Source organism: Engystomops pustulosus, chromosome 5 (genome assembly GCF_040894005.1).
Source record: "Engystomops pustulosus chromosome 5, aEngPut4.maternal, whole genome shotgun sequence".
Classification (NCBI taxonomy): domain Eukaryota; kingdom Metazoa; phylum Chordata; class Amphibia; order Anura; family Leptodactylidae; genus Engystomops; species Engystomops pustulosus.
The window spans coordinates 25,536,252-25,559,800 of NC_092415.1; the positions used below are offsets into that span (position 1 = coordinate 25,536,252).

Consider the following 23,549-nt stretch of genomic DNA (forward strand, 5'->3'; position numbering starts at 1 on the left):
CAAATGCAGTGAAATTGGTAAGAAAAAACACATTTGTGCCATTTTCTTGTGGGCTTGGATTTTACGGAATTCACTGTACGCCCCAAATGACCTGTCTACTCTATTCTTTGGGTCATTGTGATTATGGGGATACCAAATTTGCATAGGTTTTATAATGTTTTTATACATTTACAAAAATTAAAACCTCCTGTACAAAATTTTTTGGGGGGATTTTGCCATCTTCTGGCGCTAATAATTATTTTTTTTACTTTGGTGTACGGAGCTTTGGGAGGTGTTGTTTTTTGCGGCTTTTGATGCCTTTTACAATGTTATCATTTTTAGAACTGTACGGTCTTTTGATCACTTTTTATAGAATTATTTTTATTTATTTATTTTTAAATATGACTTTGGGTGCTATTTTCCGTTACGGGGTTAAACGCAGTGAAAAAACGTTATTATATTTTGATAGATCGGGCATTTTCGGAATGCGGTGATACCTAATGGGGGTCATTTACTTATCCGGTCCTGTCGCAATCCAGCGGCGCGTTCTCCGATGAGGATTCGTGTCTTCCAGTGATTCACTAAGGTCGTGCGCACGATGTCCACCAGGTGTCGCTGCTGCGCCGAGGTCCGCCGGAATTCACCAACCTTTTCCCGGTGCATGTGAGCGATTGATTTTGCGACACAATTCGTTTTTTAAATTCTGCATTTTTTCAGAATCTGTTGGGTTTTCCGACGGCCACGCCCCCGATTTCTGTCACATGACAGCCGGCACAATTGCACCAAAACCCGGGCGGAATTCGTCGCAAAACGGAAAAACGCGATTCGGACCCTTAATAAATGTGTCCCAATGTGTTTATGATTTTTACGGTTCATTTATATTTATATCAATTCTAGGGAAAGGGAGGGTGATTATAGTGTTTTTGGGCACAGTATCGACACAACTGCTCACAAGTATTCCGCTCTCCAACACCACCAAATGCGGAATGGGTTTGAGAGCTGTGGGGGATACTTAGATCAGTCATGACTAGATCACGGTCACTGGTCATTCAAATCGGACCTTTGATGTCATTGGGGTGGGGGGTGGGGGAGAACTACATTCATAGCTTGTTTCTGGATAATATCAGTGTATAGCTTCCAACATACACACTGCGCATATTCATAGACATGTACTGGAAGACAGAGGCATCCTGTATACACCAAATACAACCTGCTAAGCGACATATATAGATGCTCAGCGAAGGTCATAATAGCCTGTGGGGGACAGATCTTTTGATATATTGGCAGACAGAAGCATCCTGTATATGCCAGATCCTGCTTCTTCCTACTGGGTGACATATACACTCAGTGGAGGCCATAATAGCCTATAGGGACGGATGCAACTGTATGGCATCCATCACCAGCCTCTGCTAAGTCTATCCATAAACATAATGGCAGACATAGGCATCCTGTATACACAAAAACCTGCAAACACATTCTGCTTCTTCCTGCTGAGTGGCATATACACTCAGTGGAGGTTATAATAGCTTATGGGGGACAGATCGACCCCCATCCTCTGCTGAGCGTATCCATAGACATATACGGGAAGACAGAGGCATCCTGTATGCGTCAGATCCTGCAGTAAACACATCCTGCTTCTTCTTGCTGAGCGACTCATACACTCAGTAGAGGTCATAATAGCCTAAGGAGGACGGATGCAACTGTGGCATCCTTCCCCATCCTCTGCTGAGCGTAGGCTCAGGGAGGGCCCCAGTGATGTCACTTTCTAAATAAACACAGTGACATCACAGGGGGCTACACCCTGAACATTGGAAGCCCTTGCTGATGTGGGGGTGCAGGTTAAGGGATTGTTTTGCATTTTTTCTAAAATGCTTGTGTTCAAAATTATCAAAAAAAAAAACAAAAACAAAACCCTTTTAGGGACAGGATATAAAGACTGTATATGCTTTTATTTTAAGATGTTGCTACTAAAAAAAGCTTAAACAGGTTGAAAGCTTAAATAAAAAAAGGTTATTAGCCATTAAAAGACCTTGACTTCTCCCGACCCCCTATGTTGGCGTTTGCTTTGCTCTGTGCAGCTCGCTACCTGCTGACGGTTTCCCGGTCCACGCTTTACAGACATTTAGTTTTGCTCTTTTGTTTAACAAATCTTTATTAGATATGAGATATTGCAGACCTTCCCTAATCCCAATGATATTCCAGGTAATACACAGTATGATGTAAGAGGAGTCCTGTATGACATCACCAGGGCACAGGTTATTCCACCACAGCCACCACTGCCGCCTTCTTCTTGGAGATTTTTGGCACGGTGCCCGGCTTGCTGTGTTTGCGCCGATTCTCCTCCCTGGAAGCAAAAAAAAAAAAAAAGAAAAAGAATAATATGCAAATATGGTTTTGTATAATATAATCTAAATGTGGAAATGTATGAACGGTGGAGACTACGGTCCCACGCTAAAATAATGATTATAGCACAGGACAGTGGACAGAGGCAGTTACTGATCGACAAATGGAGCCATTAGTACAGGTTTGCTGTAATTGACTGAGCTGTCTGCTGAGAGATAGGATTGGAGCAGCAGGACTGAGCTACGCCACACTGAGCTGTCTATTGTGAGATAGGAGTGGAGCAGCAGGACTGAGTTGTCTGCTGAGAGATGGATAGGAGCAGCAGGACGGAGTTATCTCGCAGCAGACAGCTCAGTCCTGCTGCTCCACTCCTATCTCACAATAGACAGCTCAGTGTGACGTAGCTCAGTGCTGCTGCTCCTATCCTATCTCGCAGCAGACAGCTCAGTCCTGCTGCTCGATGGGCAGCAGGACTCAGCTCAGTCTTGCTGCTCCGCTACTATCTCGCAACAGACAGCTCATTCTGATGTAGCTGAGTCCTGCTGCCCATCGAGCAGCAGGACTGAGCTGTCTGCTGCGAGATAGGATAGGAGCAGCAGCACTGAGCTACGTCACACTGAGCTGTCTATTGTGAGATAGGAGTGGAGCAGCAGGACTGAGCTATCTGCTGTGAGATAGGAGGAAAGCAGAAGAAATTAGCTAGCATCAGATTGAGCCATTTGCTGAGAGATCCGTGGGTGAGATGGGAGAGGAGCAGCAGGACTGAGCCGTCTGCTGTGAGATGGGATTAGAGCAGCACGGACCTGCTTGAGCTTATAAATGAGGCTTGTGCATGAACGTAGTTGACCATCTGAAATGTGCTCTGATGAATTTAGCAAACAATAAGCAGTAGAGCTCTTCTCCATATATCCATACATATGCGCAGGAGATTACTAATACATTTGATACAACTATCTATCTCTCTTAAATGAAATGCTATTTGGTCAGAAAAACTATCCATGTATCAGCTAAATGTTCTGGCCTAATCCCAGTACAGTTTAATAATAACTGCTACAAAAGGAGGGGTCCCCACATATCCGGCCCCCACAGATCTCACACAGTATGCGGCGCTATATATGTGCAGTACTTACTTCTTCAAACGTGCGGCGAGCATGGTGCGATGCTCCTTCATCTGCATGTATGTGGACCTGGGGAGGTGTCTGTTTCGGGCGATTCTCTTGACCTGTGCATGATGCTGGAATTTCTCCATTAGCTTCTTGTTGTAGTCCTTGGCGTTTCTCTCTCGAGGGGATAACTAAAAGAGAAGAACACGTGTTACACTAAAAGTCCACCAAACCTACTAATGATATCAGGGGATCCATCCTCTAAAGGAATAGAATAGGTCTCTACCCGTCCCTCATTTAGGAGTCACGCATGTTTGGCAAAAAAATTGAGGATTTTCACAATTAAAAAAAAAAAAAAAAACCTGTGCCATAAAAAAAAAAAAATAATCACCCCTCTGCATAATCAACTTTCATGATTATGCTAATGAACTAAGGGGACTCTGGGATGTGCTACCAGTGTCCCACCCCCTTCCCCATGCTGTAGCTTCACAGGCTATTACACTGTGCAGAAGCACAGTGTGCTGAAACCTCCCCTGCTGTCTTGAGACGGTCACGGTGGATCTAGGAGTAAAGCTCATCCCTGGTTTATCATGATGATAGATTTCTTTTAAGTTGTATCTTCCATAGGTATCTGCTTCCCCCTATTTCTTTGGCTATGGAATGGTCCATCCAGCTAAGAACCCTATGACCAGGTTATTACGGATGGAGGGAGGGGGGGGGTGCTATCAATTCCCTGGCTAATACCGTGCCGGTTATTTTTTCCACCCATAGTGCAGCAAGTTGTCAGCAGTCTCTAAGCGAGGCTTTTATTCTAATTCTAAGCGAGGCTTTTATTCTAATTAAAAGCAATGATTTTCTTTAATTTAATTGAGGAACAGTAAAGCGATGTTGCTGATTTGGTACAAACTAAACCGTTTAGTAGTCCAAAAACCTACGAGCTCGCACTACATTACCGCGAGGCGCAGGAAGGCTGCAGATTTAACCGTTTCAGCACAGCAGACAAGGAGGCTCATGCTCCAGCCAGATATTTCCCCTGCAATGTATTCATGTAACACATAGTCCCAGGACCCCTGGCCCTCCGCTGTAGGAGGTCTATCCTTCCAGAGAATGACTGAAGGGGTCCCGGTCCTCATCTCACAGAAAAAGGAGCTTTCCTCCCTCGTCCCGCTAGATTTCCTTTAAATCTCCCCCGTTGACTTAAGGAGATTTTTTTTTAAAATAGTAATATGAAATTTTTTTTTTGTTCTGCTGGCTTAGTTTTAAAATTTATTAAACCACAATAAAACCGATAACCCCCGACATTGTACAAAGCCAAAGAATAAAGGAGACGTCTCATTTGGAAGGTGCAAGACGTGAAAACCAAGTCCGTGAGAAAATGGAAACGCAAAAATGGAAAAGAGCATCGTTGGAAAGGCGTTTAACCTCCCGTGTTTACCGATAAAAAAAAAAATTCAAAAATGAAAAAAAAATACATCAAATTCATATGAAAATGAGCAAAAGAGTCTTATTTGGCCTGAAAGGAGTCAAGTTTAGTGTCACTTCACGCACCCCTATGCTATGCTCTATAGCACCTAGGTCCTATGCTCATCCTTCGACTCAATCAGGCTTGTGGTTCTGTGATCTGGATCTTTACTTACAGCTCACAATTCCAGCTATGCATTTGCCTGTCTGTATCTCTGGTTCTGTAGAACCACAAGTCTGGTGTCATCTAAAAGATGAGATTCTTATCTTTAATATGACAGCAGCATATGTCCTACAGAACCTAAGATAGAGGACTCTCAAGTAACGCTCCCTCTACAGCTTCTAAATATGACTCTTCTCAGCTCATCACATGACTTTGGAGAAGATTTTTTAAAACTGGCGAGGAAGAACATTTCATCCCTGAACTGAGGGTGACTGGTTGTCTACTTCATATGTTAAATGTAACCAGATTCCTTCAAGTAGAAGTTTCCCTTTAAGACCGGTTTTTAATAGAGTTCAACACCCCGAGCAACGCGACGTTCTGAAAATGTAAAGAGGTCACCGTTGCCGTTACAGCGAAGTTCTCATCTGATTCGTAAGTGCAGAGAATAAGCCTCCGCCTGGACCCCTGCCGATGCCCTCACTCACTAAATGGCTACAGCGTAAGACTCTCCGGGCGATTTGCATTGGACGCATGCCAGGAGGGAAACAAATTAGGATTCAATTAATTGTGTCTTATTGTTAAAAGTGTTGAGCAATGACCCGAACCGTGAAAAATAAACAAGAAATGGAGTCCTAAAGTCACCTGCAGCGCAGCAGGGTTGGACGGCGCCACCGAGTGGCCCAACGCTGGCAATGCTGCTGGTGGGAGGAATGTGCATTACACAAAAACATCTCCTAAATTATTCATCCCTGTGATTATTACTCGCTTTTGCGGTTTATTGAACCAGGAACAGACGTTTGTAAAGTGATTTGCAGCACAATTTCTGGCGCTGTAATGGAGGAGGTAAAAGCAGATATTCAGAATAGCTCCTAAATACTGGTGGGGTATGCAGATAACCAGAAAATGTAACAGGAACTAGACAGCGCCGTTCTCTGTGTAGTGGCTCAGTCTAGTCACTGCAACGAAACTCCCTTCCAAATGAATTAGAACTTAGCTGTAGTAACTAGGTCTAACCACTACATGGAGAACGGCGCTGTCCGCTTCCTATTCCATTCTCCATTTATCGACCGGTTGTCCCTGGATACGACGTAATTCTTCTGAATATGGTTGGGTTCTTCTCATGAATAGCTTCTCCTGTCTGCACACTACAGTGCTCTCTGCCTCCTGCCCATTCCTGCATTACAAGACGAGCTCAGACACAGGCACTTCCTGCTGGCAAGCAGCAGTGTGTTTACTCTATAAGCTACAGACAGATAAAGGCTTTATAGCAGAGCTAACTCTCAGAGCTGAGAGTGTCATTGTGTGTTATATGCTTCTCATTATCTCTTACCTCTGATCAGTCTCATCTCTCTTTCTACGTGTCAGATATTTGTGAATGTTCAGAAGCAAAATAAAAGTGTATATAACCCTGTACCCTGATAATCTAAGCACATTGTCAGCACACAGCATCTCATAGCACAGAGGGATCATGAAGTGTCTGCTTAGAGAGGCCTCGCTCACACTCCAGAATCTTACAATGACCATCACTGAGTGACAGCAATACACTGAGTAAAACTGTAAAGAAAGGGGTTAAAATTATCTTTATTGTGTAAACATCACTAAGGGATTAAAATTTGAGAACTTTCGTTCATGGGCAAACCCCTTTAAGATAAATGTTCTGTTCAGGTCCTTACTCTGCAACTACATCTTTTGACATCTCTCCAGTTTCTGCAATGATTGCAAGAAGCCGGATCGGTCAAAGACAGAGACCCCAGAGAGAAGGTAGGAGTTTATTACCCCTTGCATATTCACCTTTCCTCACTTCATAGCACTAAAGGAGCACCATGTGGTGAAGTGAGGATACAGCATTGACCATAGACCTGGCAGTCATGTGATCAACAGGTCTGAAAGGTTTAAAGGGTTACGCTCTTTAAGCTTTTTTATGCTTTTATTTTTTACGGAATAAAAGGCTTAAAAAAATATGCAAATGAGCCTGAGCTGGTGTGTGCCCCCTTAAGCAGGATCTGCTCTTCTCATAACTTCTTATGCCCAAAATTTTTAAGAAAATATGCTTAAAAATTATGCAAATGAGCCTGAGGGGCTGCAGAATATATTAATTCTATAAAGAGTGGAGCCCCTCAGGCTCATTTGCATAGTTTTAAAGCATATTTTCTTATAAATTTTTGGGCATAAGAAGTTAAAAGAAAAGCAGATCCTGCTAAAGGGGGCACACACCAGCATGTAATTGCACTTATTGTAATTGTATATATTCCATGATCCCGATGGTAGATTTCCTTTAGGCAGAGTTGCTGGGTACAGCTCTGATACATTGATCCGCCCTACAAGTGCATGTTTCCCCCGTGTAACTAGAGCTCGTATAGGTGCCCCAATTGCAATGGAAAAAATCAAAGTTTTAAAAAATTGTAACAAAAAAAAAAAAAAATTGCCCTCTCAGGAGCGACATAAAAGTATAAACCACAAAAATAATAAATATATAGAAATACATATTGAAATTTCCCAATAAAATAGTAAAAAATGGCCAGTTACGCTATACACATGATATATTAAAACCAACATCACCCGCTGGGGAATTCATTTATAAACGTTCATTTTGAGTTTCTGCATCTACTCGAGTACCAGACGACTTTTTCAGTGCATTTTGATTCTGAAAAAGTTCCCCCTCTGCTTAAACCTGGATTACACGGCTCGGTGCGTGATACGAGTCACCTTCCGAACGCTGCGGCATCACCTGCTTAACATTTGCCTATAGGTGCCCCCCCAGATCATGGGCAGCGCCGGCACACTTACCAGGCCAAGTTTCTCTGAGGCGTTTGCTTTCCAAACTCGGATGTTCATCTCGTCAGAGCCGGACAGAATGTACCTGTTGTCAGAAGACCACCGGACGCAGGTGACGTGCTGCATCCTCTTGGTGTGATACACTTCCCTGTGATCAGAGCGCAGGGTTAGGTTACTGAAGGTCATTGACATGTTTCCCAGCTCTAGGATTAAAAACCTAAACTATATCAGATCATTGGGGGTCCAAAACTTGTACTTGCACTTACTTGGACCTGACCACTTTACAGAGCGATTCTAATTTATTTTTAGTCTGGTAACCTGCACCCTATGGAGACATGCGAGGTTATAAGCCAAATCAGGGGCTCAGACAGAGAACAGCTCCGAAATACAAGTCTACAGCTCCCCCAAGACTGAAGTGGGGGACCAGCTATATCCGTCACTAGTGTCTGTTCTCGGAAGTAACTCACCTGCTTTGTCCACTATCGGCAGGGAAGATGCGGATTGTTTTATCGAAGCTGGCCGAGACAAATTCCTTCCCGGTTGGGGAGTAGTCGACATCCAGGACAGCGGAGAGATGACCCGTGTGCAGGCGGAGAGGTTCATTCAACCTTCGCATGTCGTACGTGTACAGCCTGCAGGATGACAACGCAGAGTAAGAAACAGTCCACAAAATCTGATTCGTTTTTTTTTTTTAAAGTTATCCTTTACTGACAACATTGGATTGAGTGGGGTCTCAACAGAATGGGGGATTTTAACTCCGATCTCATAGACAGTGAATGGAGCCAGGTGCACGTGCTTGACCTGCTGCCCCTTTATGCTGGGACGGTAGAGGATCCCTGTAGCTCCCACATTATTATTAGGCAGCCATGTTCTACCCAAACTATACACATAGCCTGAGGGTGGCTGGGTCACACAATGATCTGTAAAGGAACCGAAAACACAGCCAAAGAAAAAGCATCAAAACAACGCAACGTGTGAATGCAGCCTGAGGACCCAGGGGGTTTGTCCTGCACCCCGCAGCAATTACCATCCCATATCCAATACAGACCTGCTCCTCCTCCCTCCTATAACCCGTTCCCAAAGCTCTCCTATTACTCAAATTCCCTGGATATTTAGCATCCTTTTCTGTGGACGTTCACAGCACTTGCTTCCTCAACCTCCCTTCTACTAATGGACCTTAGCAATTGCGCCGAACGCTAATACTTCAGTGCATGCGCAGTCAGTCACAGCTACGAGTTGGCTGTGTTTATTGAATATGCTTGCGCCAAATTATGAGCATTCACGAGCTGGGGTCTGTTTGGGGCATGGGAGCCAGAGGGACCGCTTAGGTCAGTAGCATAGAGCCTTCAAAGTTCTTTACTTGTTTAAGGCTGCATTCAGACGGCCATTGGGGTACGTATATACTTCTGATGCTAAATGCCGTTCATACGGCTGCCATACATGCGTGTGTGTGTGACAGCGGCATATGGGGTAGGAAAAAAAAAAAAAAAGGGTTCTCAAAACATGACACAAGCAAAACAAGATGAAGTCTACTTACTCATAGTTCTCATTGGCTGCAGTAAATATAAAGGCCTCCATAGGGTTCCAGCAGATGACATTTGTCCGCATACTTAGAATAAACTACACCAGAAAGAAAAAATTATGAAATGCTTTCCATGTAATAAAGCATCTATTCCAATACCTCTACAGTTCTACCTCTAATACATGGATCATACAAGTGTTTCAGTTCCCTTCTGCAGACAGAAGGGCTCTGGGGGTGTTATCAGAGCCCCTCTGTGCTGTAGCTTCACAGGATATTAACCTGTGCAGGAGCACTTCCCCCTCTCATTGTGTGCTGAAACTTTCTGTGCTGCAGGGAGATTATATCAGCAGAGGTAGGTAGAAAGTTCTGATGGAGCCAATAACTGCCTGCCACCATTTTATTTGACTTTGATAGAAATTATGGCATTTCTTAGTAAATCTATTTGGTGAACTTAACAGGAAGCTTCAGTCATGTATAGTCACACAGGTGCCAGGGACGTAACGAGCTGTGCACCCGTGTGACATCACATGACCAGGGGCGTAACAAGCCGTGCACCAGCGTGACATCACATGACCAGGGACCAGTGTTTATCCACAAGAAATAAACATGAAAGCTTCCTATAGAATGACAGCAAGCAGAGATCTAGAAAACCGAGGAACTAATAGAGAAAGTATATTGGTAAATTACATAACTGTGCATTACACAAATATTATCAATTATTTGCTGAAAGGGGCCAATCCCTGTAAAGTATAGTAGGTGGGACCATCTGGATGGAAGGGCTGCGGCCAAACACCAGAATCTGGCCTCACACGAGTATCGAGGTACCTACCTTTTTCAGTGGTGTGGGCATCCGCACGTCATACAGAACAATACTTCTGTCAGAAGCGCAACTTGCCAAAATGTTTACCTGGAAAACAAGAGGCACATAATACTTCTAGACAAGGCAACGCTTCCCCTAAGACAATAATGGAATTTCCATATTTATTGGTAGGTTATATAAATGGAGCAGAACTCAGTTACCTCTACGGGGTTAAATCTGACACTAGAGACGCTGTCCACCCCCCAGGAGTAGGATTGCATTGGGCTGTTTCTTTGTTCATCCCAGATATCCACTTGCTGTCCACATGTGGCAAATAATGCATCCGTCCAGTGGTGATCCACACCTGTATATACCGACTGCAGAGAGGGAGACAACATCAGGATGTGAGCAAAGTCAATGGGTGGGTTTCTTTTTTTTTGAAAATATTTAAAAATTCCACAAGGGGAAGTCTTATAAACCAGAGCTATAGCTCATCCTGCATAATTCAGAGCTGAAATCCCCCAGCATGCCTTGCCAGCTTAAATAAGTGACACTCTGTCTTCAGAGCACAGCGCTGTACACTGTATAGTGGTTGTGCTCGGCATTGCACCACGGCCCTACTCACTACAAACATGTCAAATGTCACATCTGGTGATCGGAAGCTTTTCTCAATCGAGTGATCCGGCTGCTTCACACTGCCTGATCCGTGAGGGTTCCAGACCCTAAACTTTCCAATGTTATCACAAGTCCAGAAATTCTCAGCTAAAGAAACAGTCCAGACAAAGCTAATTCATTGAATAATCCATAGTGCGGGGCCGGAAGGGAGAAGCAGGACTCATTGTCATTGTATTCCTAGAGCCTGGAGTCCTGCACAAGGTGTAATTCATCGGCTGTGACTGGAGGGTTCCTTTAAACCTTAATATTCACACTGTCCGAATTCTTTATATGTAATAATAATCTTTATATAAAGATATTATGTATCACTTTACAAATCATAGACTGTGACTCAGGGACCCTGGCAGACCTACTCCATACTGTGCTTGAGGAGCTGATCCCATCAACTACTGAATCCATTACCTTTCCCAGGACTGTATGTAAGGGCTCCTCCTGCTCACCATACGCCGGACCTTCCATCTTCCACTGCTTCACCGTCTTATCATCGCTGACCTAACACACAAAGAAAAATGCACAATTTGTTTAAAAATATATATATATATCTTCACGACTGCTCCACGTAAATACAAGTCTAAGTTTACGGTGACAGATTGCAGAAAGGACGTTTATAAATGTCATGACAGTAGCCAGCTTCAAACGGCTAAATCTCCTGAACCCTGGCACCTAGAAACACAATTCTGGTGTCACATTAATCAGGAGAACCCCAGATGAAGAGTGAGCAAAACACACGTTGGGGTGTCCATTTGCCGCATCGTCTAGCACCATGGGTAAGACACTGGTCTATTTTTGTAGGACCTGAACATTGGATTTATTCAGTAAAATTTGTTATGATATATAAAGCTTTTCCAGAAATTTAAAGAAGCGCATAGCAGGATGTCAAAAATTAACCTCGACATCCAGGCAGCAATGACCATCGGCCATGAAGGGGTTAAACCTATAAATGAACAGCAGAATGTATATTTCACATCAGATTCACTGGATTCCATTGCATTCCTTACTGTAAAGAAAGAATTCCCGCAGAATCGGACGCACATTCCTCGGACAAAGCCTTCGTGCGCTTGTACTGTTCGGGTGCATTTCCGGGTGCTCAGATTCCAAATCTTCACCTTCACAAAGAAATAACGTTATTGTAATTGTAAAAACTGGGGCGATACGAACAACGTCCCCTCGATTAGGAGCCCCCTATGTAACAGACTAAAGAGTCTCATGCCAGAAACTAGGAAATCTACACAAAAACAGGTGACCACAGCTTTTCCACACAACCAATTTTTTTGGGTTGCCCTAATGCACTGTGATCTAATTTGCAGGCAGCATATTACAGTGCAGGAGGGAGCTGATTGTACATAGTGTCCTATCTGCAGGAAGCACGTTAAAGAGCAAGAGGAGCTGAGCAGATTGTACATATCGGTAGTGTCCTTTCTGCAGGCAGCATGTTATAGAGCATGAGGAGCTGAGCAGATTGTACATAGTGTCCTATCTGCAGGTAGCACGTTATAGAGCAGGAGGAGCTGAGCAGATTGTACATAGTGTCCTATCTGCAGGCAGCACGTTGTAGAGCAGGAGATGAGATGATTTTACATAGTGTCCTATCTGCAGGCAGCACGTTGCAGAGCAGGAGGAGATGAGATGATTTTACATGGTGTCCTATCTGCAGGGTGTATGTTTTAAAGCAGAAGGAGATGAGCAGATTGTACATTTTGTTATATTTGTCATATATTATACTTGTAGAGTAAAACCTAAGAATTTTCTGTGAGTGTGGACCGCCCACTTGACTCTTACAGTCTCATTCAGATTGTTGGAAAGCATAATTTAAGCTACTGGATTGGCTCAGCTGTACACATGTAATCACTTTCCATCTGATGGGATCCGAAGCAACAGAGACCAATCCACTTCACTTCCAGGTGGTGAATGTTATTATTTTTGGTAAAACTTTGTTTCCCCTTTAAACCAATCCTCCAAAAGTATTTCCACCCAAGAAGTCTATGAGACACTTACCTCTCCATCACAAGCCCCGGACAGCACTGTGGACAAGCTCTTGGGATGTTTGGAAATGCAGTTGATTCCGTCTCTGTGACCCTCCAGCGCCGCCACGAAAGGCTTAGCGAATACTCGGTCCAGCTTCGTGGCATTTAAGGCTCGTGTATATTCACGTGGTATCTCAAACGGGTGGAGAGAGGGGTCGTAGTTACGTGGGACTGTAAGAGAAGTCAATTAAAACGGCATCAGTACCTTCCCCGACTCTGGTCTATTGGACAGTGCCGTCTTGCCATATGCAGAGACCCAGTCTTATTTGGGTTATTCCATAAACGGTGCCAGTCCTGACCCCGTTTGATTTATTCCCCCTTGGCGCCAGTTTTTGACTTTGCCGTCTGTCCATATCATGTTTTGCACGATGACCCCTCAGCGCCTGTCCTGGCCCCGTTTTGCACATTGCCGCCTGTCCTGACCCTGTTCTGGACTATGCCCCCTCGGCGCCTGTCCTGACCCTGTTTTGGACTATGCCCCCTCAGCGCCTGTGCTGACCCTGTTTTGGACTATGCCCCCTTGCTGCCTGTTCTGAACCCATTTTGGACCCTGCCTGGACTGTGTTTGGACTCTCCCCTCGCTCCCTCTCCTTACCTTTGGGCAGATCCTTCTTGGTCTCCCGCACATAGTTATCGGGGTTCCTGCACAGAACCTTCACTTTCATGGTGAGATCTCCTGAGGCCTGTGATCTGCCTGACGCCACATGGGCCGGAAGTGAAAGAACCTCCGATCAACACGCTACGTCACACATCCTCCGCCGCCATCTTTACTCTGGTCTTCCAGTACTGTGCTTACGTTAGGTTCAGGTGGATATCCGCGCCGCCATCTTTGTTTTGGGCACGTGGCAGCAGACACCGCTGAGGGGGAGGAGGAGTGGGGCGGAGCCAGGACTAGAGGTCACCGGTGATCCTGAGCCTGATGTAACCAGTGTCAGTGACTGCACATGGCAGCTCCGCCAGGACCGGCTGCTGACCCGGCACTGCCCGCTCCCTCCCCGGTCACCATAGTCCGGCAGCTCCTGGGACACGTCCAGTATGAGAACCTGGTGGCCGGGCTGAGCGGCGGCGTCATCTCCACCCTGGTGCTGCATCCCCTGGACCTGGTCAAGATCCGCTTTGCAGGTAGAGACATGTAATAAGCCATGGAGTGCATGCTGGGGGTTGTGGTCATCACTCATTAGTTATGCCATGTACTGTAGTAGATCCCTGCTTGCTGTCAGTGAATAGAAAGATGTATTTTATGTGTTACTTATGCAGAAGTAGCGTCATAATCATGCGATCAGTAAGAACAGCACCAGATGCGGGGGTCCATGGTAGTGAGGAAGACAGATAAGTATATTGCATCATCAATCAGGCCCCCCAGGGTTCTATCAATATACAGGTTTGATTATTACCTGCGGCAAATGTCCTAACGGAAAAAACGACCAGATGTCTACATTGTAGCTTTCTCCTCACCCATAAGAATTGAAAGAAAAAAAAATGATGTAAAGATTGTACAGTCCCCAAAATAATTGTCCCTCAAGAAAATGACACCTTACACTGGTCTGTACAACGAAGTGAGAAAAAGTTATTGGCATCAGAATATGGCAAAATTAAATAATAATTTTTTGCATTTTTTTCTTACCATGTTGCAGATTCACAGGCTGTTACAATGGGCAGCACACATCTCACCCTCCCTCTGCCTTTGTTCTCTAGCAGCAGGAGGAAGTGTTGTGGGAGGGGGAGATCTGCTCTGCTCATTGTAACAGCCTGTGAAGCTACAGGACTGATGGGCTCTGGTAACGACTCACAGAGCCCTTCAAACTCATTAGCATGATTAGCAAAAGTTGATTTTAGAAGGAATGAGGCCATAGATGGAAACCACCTATAAGAAGATTACAGCAGTCTCAATACCTGGATCTATGAGTAAGTGCCCCTGGTTTATCCATACTTGATTTTGTTGGTAGATTTTCTTAGGGGGTTAAAACTATTTTTGCTTCCTCTTTAAGACAGCTGTACAATAGGTCATCCTGTGAATGCAAATAGGAAGGTTTTTAATCATTGACAGCAAGTAGAGATCTTGAAATGGAGAATGGAAACATTAAATATGTTAAAAAGTTGTAGAACGTGTCTCTTTAAAAGGATTATACGGATTAGGATGCATCAGGTCAGTGTGGCGTCTGACATTTCGGGGCCCCCAACCTTGATCTTCAGAGAATGTCCCTCCCCCTATTACTGAGCTTTTATATTATTTCTGTATCATTGTTTTTACAGTGAGTGACGGCCTGGACCTCCGACCCAAGTACAATGGCATCTTACATTGTATGTCAACTGTGTGGAGGCGTGAAGGACTACGTGGCCTCTATCAGGGGGTTACCCCAAATATGTGGGGCGCAGGCGCCTCCTGGGGTCTTTACTTCTTCTTGTGAGTTACATTTTAAGTTTTTATATCATTTGCATTTAATACGTTATATATCATATTATAAACATTTGTACTGGGGTAAGGTGTGTGCCCCTGACCACTATGCTGCCCCTAACATCTAGAGCCCACATTCACATGGGAGCCTCGCCTGAATGTAACACTGCGGCGCCTATACTGATGTGTATGTACCTTGTATGGCACCTTACCCCAAGATGGCCCCAATATCATTAAAGACCAACTACAATCTCCCTTTAAAGGAAACCTACCATAAGGAATCAGAAATAGATGTGATGGTGGATTCCTCCTGCTGCCTCTGCCCTAATCTGTAATTTAATAATCCTGGAACATAATTAGTTACAAACTTTATTTTAGTTATATGTAAATTAACTGCAGTAGCCTCTGCAGCCTCTGTAATATAATTTACATATTACTGAAATTAAGTTTTTAACAAATTAGCTTCCAGGATTATTAAATTACAGATTAGGGCAGAGGCAGCAGGAGGAATCTACCATCACATCTACTTCTCATGGTAGTTTTCCTTTAAGTAGTTTTTGATTCCAGGTATTGGGAGACATTGGGGTCTTTGTACCTACTGACTGTACCTACCCCTTCTTCTGCCCTCCAGTTATAACGCAATAAAGGCCTATAAAAAGGAAGGGAGAGCAGAAAACCTGACCGCAACAGAGCACCTCCTGTCCGCTGCCGGAGCTGGTGAGTGATGTCCTAATGTGGGAGGAAAGATGCATCAGTCTATAGAAATCAAAAGGATTGCGTGGACCTCACATTTCATGCCATCCCCACCACTACAAACATAGAATATGTCAGTGGATGTATCTAAGCTGCTGTTATACTGGCATCCACCTTACATAGAGCTTAGATCTAAGCTCTCATTATGTAGGCATGTGTACATAGAGCTGAGTGGCAGTTTCTAGGCTTGCATTGTGTAGGCAACCACCTTACATAGAGCTCAGCGGCTGTATCTAAGCTGACATGTTATAGGGAACTGCCATCTATGGAGCTGAGCTGCTGTATCTAAGCTGCCATTATATAGGGATCTGCCATCGATGGAGCTCAGCGGCTGTATCTAAGCTGCCATTATATAGGGATCTGCCACCAATGGATCCGAGCTGCTGCACCTAAGCTGCCATTATATAAGGAACTGCCATCAATGGAGCTGAGCTGCTGTATCTAAGCTGCCATTATGTAGGCATGTGTACTTAGAGCTCAGCGGCTGTATCTAAGATGACATTATATAGGGAACTACTATTTATGGAGCTGAGCTGCTGTATCTAAGCTGATATATAGGGATCTGCCATTGATGGAGCTCAGCAGCGGTATCTAAGCTGCCATTATGTAGGGATCCCCCACCGATGGGGCTTAGCGGCTGTATCTGAGCTGCCATTATATAGGGATCTGCAATTGATGGAGCTGAGCTGCTGTATCTAAGCTCCCATTGATGGAGCTGAGCTGCTGTATCTAAGCTGCCGTTCTATTGGGATCTGCCATCAATGGAGCTGAGCTGCTGTATCTAAGCTGCCGTCGATGGAGCTCAGCAGCTGTATCTAAGCTGCCATTGTATAGGGATCTGCCCTCGATGGAGCTGAGCAGCTGTATCTAAGCTGCCATTCTATATGGGTTTGCCATCGATGGAGCTGAGCTGCTGTATCTAAGCTGATATTATATAAGGTTCTGCCATCGATATATCAGGACTTTAACCCCTTAAGGACGCAGGGTTTTTCGGCTGATTTCTCGCTCTCCAACTTCAAAAATCCATAACTTTTTCATTTTTACGTGTACAGACCTGTGTGAGGGCTTATTTTGTGCGTAACAAATTTTACTTTCCCGTAATGTTATTTATTTTAACATGCCGTGTACTGCGAAGCTGAAAAAAATTCCAAATGTGGAAAAATTGAAAAAAAACTGCACGTGCGTCACGTTCTTGTGGGCTCAGTTTTTACGACTTTCACTCTTCGCACCAAATAACACGCCTACTTTATTCTTTGGTTCGGTGCGATCGCGGTGATACCATATATAGGTTTTATTGTGTTTTAATACATTTTCAAAAATTAAACGAATGTGTACAAAAAAGAAAAAAAATTTTTTGCCATCTTCTGACGCTAATAACTTTTTCATACTTTGGCGCACGGAGATGTGTGAGGTGTCATTTTTTGCGAAATGAGGCGATGTTTTCATTGCTACCATTTTGAGGTCTGTGCGACATTTTGATCATTTTTTATTTCATTTTTTATGTTATGTAAAAAGGTGTAAAAGTCGCATTTCGGACATTTGGGCGCCATTTCCCGCCTCGGAGGTCACCGCTGGCCGTAACCGTTTTTATATTTTGATAGATCGGGCATTTTGGGATGCGGCGATACCTAATATGTCTGTGATTTTTACTGTTTGTTATGTTTTATATCCGTTCTAGGGAAAGAGGGGTGATTTGAACTTTTAATATTTTATTAATTTTTTTTTTATTTTTTAAACTTTTTTTTTTCTTTTTTTTTTCACTATTTTTTAGACCATCTAGGGTACATTAACCCTAGATGGTCAGATCGCTCCTGCCATATACTGCAATACTACAGTATTGCAATATATGGCATTTTTGCAGGTCATACATTACAATGAGCCACTGGCTCATTGTAACGAACCTGCATAAACCATGTAGCCTCGTGTCAAAAGAAGACCCGAGGCTACCATGGTAACTGATCGCTGCCCCCCGATGACGTTCGGGGGCGTGACGATCGAAAAAAAGATGGCGGCGCCCGCGCGCCGCCGTCTTTTAAACGCCGCCGGCGACTTTGCCGGCGGCGTTTAGAGCACCGACCGCTAAGCACCGACCGCGGTTATTAGCGGTGGGGGTTTTGTGCAAAATGCAAAAACCCCCACCTCTGTATGAAGAGGACTCAGCCCGTGAGCCCTCTTCATACATCCCTTATACCTCTGCGCCGTAGAGCTACGGCGCAGAGCGTTAAGGGGTTAAAACACAAGACAACAACAACATGGAGCCAATAGCAACCAATCAGCTTAAAGCTTTCATTTCTCAGGGGCCTTTTTTCAAATGAAAGCAGCAACCTGATTCGTTACTTGGAGTAGCAGCTCCAGTAAGTCAAAAGGGTGAATTCATGAGGCGCCATATTTAGACTCCTAATTTCTGCTCCATTCTCTTCATTGTAGGTGCCTTAACCCTGTGTTTCACCAACCCAATATGGGTTACCAAGACTCGTCTTGTTCTTCAGTACGACGCTGGGGTTGACCCTTCGAGGCGGCAGTATAAAGGCATGTTCCACGCTCTGGCTAAGATATATAGACAGGAAGGAATTCCCGGGCTGTACAAGGTAACCCAGATCTGTATGATCCCCTTTAGTCACTATAGACGCCGGGCCTGTCCATCAGTCACCATCTTGTCTGCTCTCTGCAGGGCTTTGTACCCGGCCTCCTGGGAACGTCACACGGTGCCCTCCAGTTTATGGCGTACGAGGAACTGAAGATGGAATATAATAAGCATCTAAATCGACCGATCGACACAAAACTGGTAATAACCTGCAACTTTGTACTTAAAGATCTTAAAGGGGTTGGACCAAGATTAATTGTTCTATCAAGATCCACCAGATTCCTCGCAATCGAACCCCTACGAAAAATGGGGGATCCTCTTCTCACTATTTGATGGTGCAGCAGGTGGATACTATGGCATCATCAGAAGTTGCTGATCAAAGCGTTCAGATATCTCCAGCACTTCCATTCACTATCTATGAGGGTGCTTGGGGAAACCTGAGCGCTATGCTTGTCATTTTCTGACATCCCCATAGAATTGAATGGAGCGGCAGTATGTATGCTCAACCTGCTGCTCCATCAGTTAGTGAGAACTGGACTCCCGTTCCTGTGATTGGGGATCTAAAATCTACAATCTAACTTTGTACAACTCTTCATGGACATGAAAGATCAGTGTCCCATAATATACTGGGTGTTGGATGTGGTTCTATAGACCATCAGGCAGAGTGCACAGATACATTAATATTCCCTTGTATGACTCTAGGGGGGGTTGTTTTAAAGGGATACTCCAGGATTGATGAGACCCCTATCTAGACACACTGTGCTTTATTGTCATCCAATATTGGTTCTCATGTCTTACCAGAACACCTTGGAATATATCATAATGGCTGCTTTATCAAAGATCTTTGCTGTGATGGCTACTTACCCCTATCAAGTGGTGCGCGCTCGATTACAGGATCAACATAATCAGTACTCGGGGGTCATAGATGTGATCAGGAGGACGTGGAGGTATGTCTATTTGTGTTGTATTGTATGGGTTGGTACCACACTGAAGAGCCGATCGTCCCAAGTTTCGATCATTAAAATAGGGCTTACGTTGTGGAGCTGCGGAGCACGCCTGCAACCTGGTGGAGGGCCTGTGGAGCTTCTCGTGAGAAGAGCAGAAAGCTCTTCAGGGTGAATGACCCTCCCAGAGTATTTAAAGCGATATTGTTGTCTGGGCATCACATTCAATTTAATTAATCTGCTATATGTAAACATTTCTTCAATTAGATGTTATAAAAAAATGTACCTGTGTGAAGATAATTTCTCATAAATGTAGTGATGTGGTGCCTTAGAAACAAGACTGTGTGTTCTTGGATACGACCACCTCTGCTGGAGTGATGGCACAATGAAACAAAAGGTTTTCTTATATAAAATGTCCGGGAGTTACTGCATGTCCCACAGCCGTCCTGTGGTAATGATCGCTGAATCCAGATGTCAGATATGGGTCAATAGCGCATGTCTGGCCACCGCTGCCAAAATGTGAGGTGGTCGTATCTGAGGAAGCTATCTCGTTTCAACATGGCTACATTTATAAGAAATTATCTTCACACAGGAATATCCAATTGAAGACATGTTTACATATGGCAAATGAATTAAATGTGAATACCCCTTTAAGGAGCTGTAGACCTGGAACATACTTCTCACAGTCCTGCTGCTACACACAAAAGATATGGTTGCACAGAACTCAAGGTTGCAGCTTTGCATGGTAGAAAATGCCCTTTAAATCTACGGCAAGTCAATTATTGCTGAGGAATATGGAAGAATTTATTGCAAAAAATTTGATATGGTTATTTATATCTTGGTGCTACCCCTTAAAGGAAATCTACCATCACAATCCATAATGATAAACCAGGGACATTACTCATAGATCCATTCTCCGAGACTGTGGTATCTTCTTATATTTGTTATCCATGGCCTCCTTCCTTCTAAAGTCAACTTTTATAATTATGCCATAAGTTTGGGGGGCTTAACGCGCACCTCAATGCTGTAGCCTCGCAGGCTGTTACACTGAGCAGAGAATGTCTCCCCCTGCACTTTCTAGATTACACAGGCAGAGGGAGAGAGCAGGGGGTTGGGCAAGACATGTTCTGCTCATTGTAACAGCCTGTGAATCTGCAGCACTGAGGGGCTCTGCTAGCCCCCCCCATGGAATAAGGCCATTGATAACAAAAAAAAGAAGGTTACCACAGTCACCGTGGAAATTGTCCCTGGCTTGATTGTCTACAGTAAGTGTCCCTAGCTTGATTTTGATGGTATACAGGCGGTCCCCTACTTAAGAACACTCGACTTACAGACGACCCCTAGTTACAAACGGACCTCTGGATGTTTGTAATTTATTGTCCTTTAGTCCTAGGCTACAATAATCAGATGTAACAGTTATCACAGGCGTCTGTAATGAAGATTTATTGTTACTCCTGGTTCTTATGACAACCCAACATTTTTTAAATCCAATTGTCACAGAGACCAAAAAAGTTCTGGCTGGGATTACAATGATAAAATATACAGTTCCGACTTGCATACAAATTCAACTTAAGAACAAACCTACAGACCCTATCTTGTATGTAACCCAGGGACTGCCTGTATTTTCTTTATAGTAATATAATGGTGATCTATTTTGCTTGCATTGCCTACATAAAAATAATTCTGCTACATTCCTCTGTTAGTTTTAAATGTAGTCATGCAAGGAAGAATGTGTCTTACAATTCCTCTTGAGGCATACACAGAAGTAGTAGGGTGTAGTAGATTTCTATAGGTTCCGCATTATGTAAAGAGTTACATAATGTACACACAATAACTCTGGGACACTGTTGATTTAGCAGAAGATTTAACACAATGTAAGGACTCCATTTACAACATTGTACTTTGCTGTGTAGTCTGGGGCATCCTCTATCACTTTGCTATTAAAGATGGGGGGGGGGGGGGCGGGCCAGACTACGCAGTCAGACGCAGGTGAAGCAACCAACAAAAAGTCTATATTGAATTTTTTCAATCTCTTCTGTCTTAAAGGAAAGAAGGAGTCCATGGCTTCTACAAGGGAATTATCCCCAACGTAATCAGAGTGACCCCCGCCTGCTGCATCACCTTTGTAGTTTTTGAGAATGTCTCACACTTTTTACTAGGATTCCGGAAACCCAAGGCTTAAATGGATGAATTCCTAATGGCTAAATAGGGTGTCCCCGGGCAATGGACACTGGACTAACAGAACATATGCTGCCTGTACCCTCCGGGGCTTTGTATCAGTATATGTACAAGAGCGGGTTTATATTTTATTTATTTTATTTTATATGAAATTTTGCTTTATCTCCTCCATAAGGGAGGTTTTTCATCTGTTACAACCTGGGACATGACTGTTGTATTTTTATATGATCCAATTCTATTCTTTCATTTCCTTGGGAATGAATACCGTCCACAGGTAATAAAATGAATGTTCATCTTATTTTATATGGTTTATTATTCTATTGTTTTACATATGACAGTAATAATCCTGTAATCTGGCATCTGTTAATCTGGAAGTGCCTGACTGAAATTTCAGTAGATAAAAGCATCAATTGAGCTGAACTATAATGATAGGGAGTCTTATCAGCTCTTGTGCTGGGCTTTTTATAAGTTTTCCAGATATAAATCTCCTGTTTCTCAGCCATCTGCCGTTTCAGTGAAAATTCAGTCTTTACGCAAAGTGCATTGGGGGAGGGGCCATGTTTCCTGGTGCACTGGGGGTGGGGCATATCATTTGTTCTCTTCATTATAGGCTGCCTGTTACTATTCAGCATCACCACTTTACACAATTATTGACGTCTCCCTGCAGGTGTTCACATCAATTGGAAATGACTCCCCCACTATAGGTGCCTAGATATGAAAAGGCAATATTTTCAAATAAATAAAAACAATTTATGGCAATAATAATTCTTTATATAGCGCACACAGATTCCACAGCGCTGCACAGAGCATGTCACATCGGTCTCTGTCCCCATGGGGCTCACAATCTAATCAACCTACCAGTATATTATTGGAGTGTGGGAGGAAACCGGAGGAAACCCACACAAACATGGAGAGAACATACTAACTCTTTGTAAATGTTGACCCAGGACCCCAAGGCTGTAATGCCATAGTGTATTAAGACTGGCGCATTGTGGGTTTCAAAATTATCCTCCAGGCGTAGATTTCAGCAATAACCTGCAGAAGTTTGTTAGCACTGGTTATAGTAAACCTGACTGACCAGGGCGCCTTGTGCCCTTCTATGCCCACTTTTTATTTAAAAAAAAAAAAAAAAAAGTGGCCCAAATGGGGCTAAAAGTTGCAAATTCTGTGGCTTGTCTTCAGAATTGCTGCTTTTTCATTCCTTGTACATCATAAAACTGGTGCACAGGGCCTGATATATTGGGGCCACAATCTTAATTATATATATGTATATGTGTACACACACACACAGACTTTTTTGGAGTGCGATGACTTCATGTGGACACAGTTTGATGTATATAGACATAGACCTCTGGAGTATATTTGCTACGGTTCCTGAGATTTTCTACGGGGAATTGGTGTATTCGGGGTATACGTTATTCTGTTATATGTATACAATCCCGGAAACACTCGTAAAAAAGCGTTACCAGTGTTAGGATAACGAATATATAGGGGGGGATTTATCACAAAATGGGCGTAAAAGTCATGATTAAGTCGCAATTCCTGGCGCAGGGTGAGAAGGGGGCGTTGATGGGCCGTGTAGTGAGTCAGCGCGACATAGCTTGTGCTGTTCAGGCATAGGGCGCAATTCTACAGGTCAGACTTGACCCGGATTTCCTCTGTGCACTTATGATAAATGTGCCCAAACTGTAATCTCTTTTTGGTAGGCGACTCCCTTTTACTAGCATGCATGTGCTATCTTTTCCACATGTGGCACCGTACCAGTGCCATAGCCCTCTATGGGGACGCACACCTGCGGCCGGATATACGTCCACACAACGGTAGCCTGAAGGGGGCCTAACTGACCCCAGT

The 23,549-nt window shown here is 43.9% G+C and overlaps 2 protein-coding genes across 2 annotated transcripts; one reads left to right on the forward strand and one right to left on the reverse strand.

Annotated features, from left to right (window-relative positions):
• Window positions 1-1,909: 1,909 nt before the first annotated feature.
• DCAF13 (DDB1 and CUL4 associated factor 13) lies at window positions 1,910-13,614 on the reverse strand. Its single transcript, XM_072151400.1, has 11 exons — window positions 13,440-13,614; window positions 12,816-13,015; window positions 11,819-11,926; window positions 11,223-11,312; window positions 10,367-10,522; window positions 10,176-10,253; window positions 9,362-9,444; window positions 8,292-8,456; window positions 7,837-7,972; window positions 3,453-3,616; window positions 1,910-2,323 (listed from the first exon to the last, which is right to left on the reverse strand). Exons 1-11 carry the CDS (start codon window positions 13,507-13,509, stop codon window positions 2,236-2,238), a joined length of 1,338 nt encoding a protein of 445 aa, XP_072007501.1. The 5' UTR covers window positions 13,510-13,614; the 3' UTR covers window positions 1,910-2,235.
• Window positions 13,615-13,661: 47 nt separating this feature from the next.
• On the forward strand, window positions 13,662-22,001 carry SLC25A32 (solute carrier family 25 member 32). Its single transcript, XM_072151401.1, has 7 exons — window positions 13,662-13,966; window positions 15,098-15,248; window positions 15,871-15,956; window positions 18,420-18,580; window positions 18,664-18,777; window positions 19,378-19,523; window positions 21,567-22,001. The coding sequence occupies exons 1-7, from the start codon at window positions 13,789-13,791 to the stop codon at window positions 21,700-21,702; spliced, it is 972 nt and encodes a 323-aa protein (XP_072007502.1). The 5' UTR covers window positions 13,662-13,788; the 3' UTR covers window positions 21,703-22,001.
• The last annotated feature ends 1,548 nt before the right edge of the window (window positions 22,002-23,549 follow it).

What these genes read in the sequence shown, in the direction of transcription:
- DCAF13 (XM_072151400.1), bottom strand. Translation starts at nt 13,509, where the DNA reads ATGAAAGTGAAGGTTCTGTGCAGGAACCCCGATAACTATGTGCGGGAG. An exon ending in CAAGAAGGATCTGCCCAAAG is followed by an intron (nt 13,016 to 13,439) that starts GTAAGGAGAGGG and finishes CTTCTCTTACAG; the next exon opens with TCCCACGTAACTACGACCCC. An exon ending in CCTCAGAGAAACTTGGCCTG is followed by an intron (nt 3,617 to 7,836) that starts GTAAGTGTGCCG and finishes CTTCTCTTTTAG; the next exon opens with TTATCCCCTCGAGAGAGAAA.
- SLC25A32 (XM_072151401.1), top strand. Translation starts at nt 13,789, where the DNA reads ATGGCAGCTCCGCCAGGACCGGCTGCTGACCCGGCACTGCCCGCTCCC. An exon ending in CCTGTCCGCTGCCGGAGCTG is followed by an intron (nt 15,957 to 18,419) that starts GTGAGTGATGTC and finishes TCTTCATTGTAG; the next exon opens with GTGCCTTAACCCTGTGTTTC. An exon ending in GACCGATCGACACAAAACTG is followed by an intron (nt 18,778 to 19,377) that starts GTAATAACCTGC and finishes ATGTCTTACCAG; the next exon opens with AACACCTTGGAATATATCAT.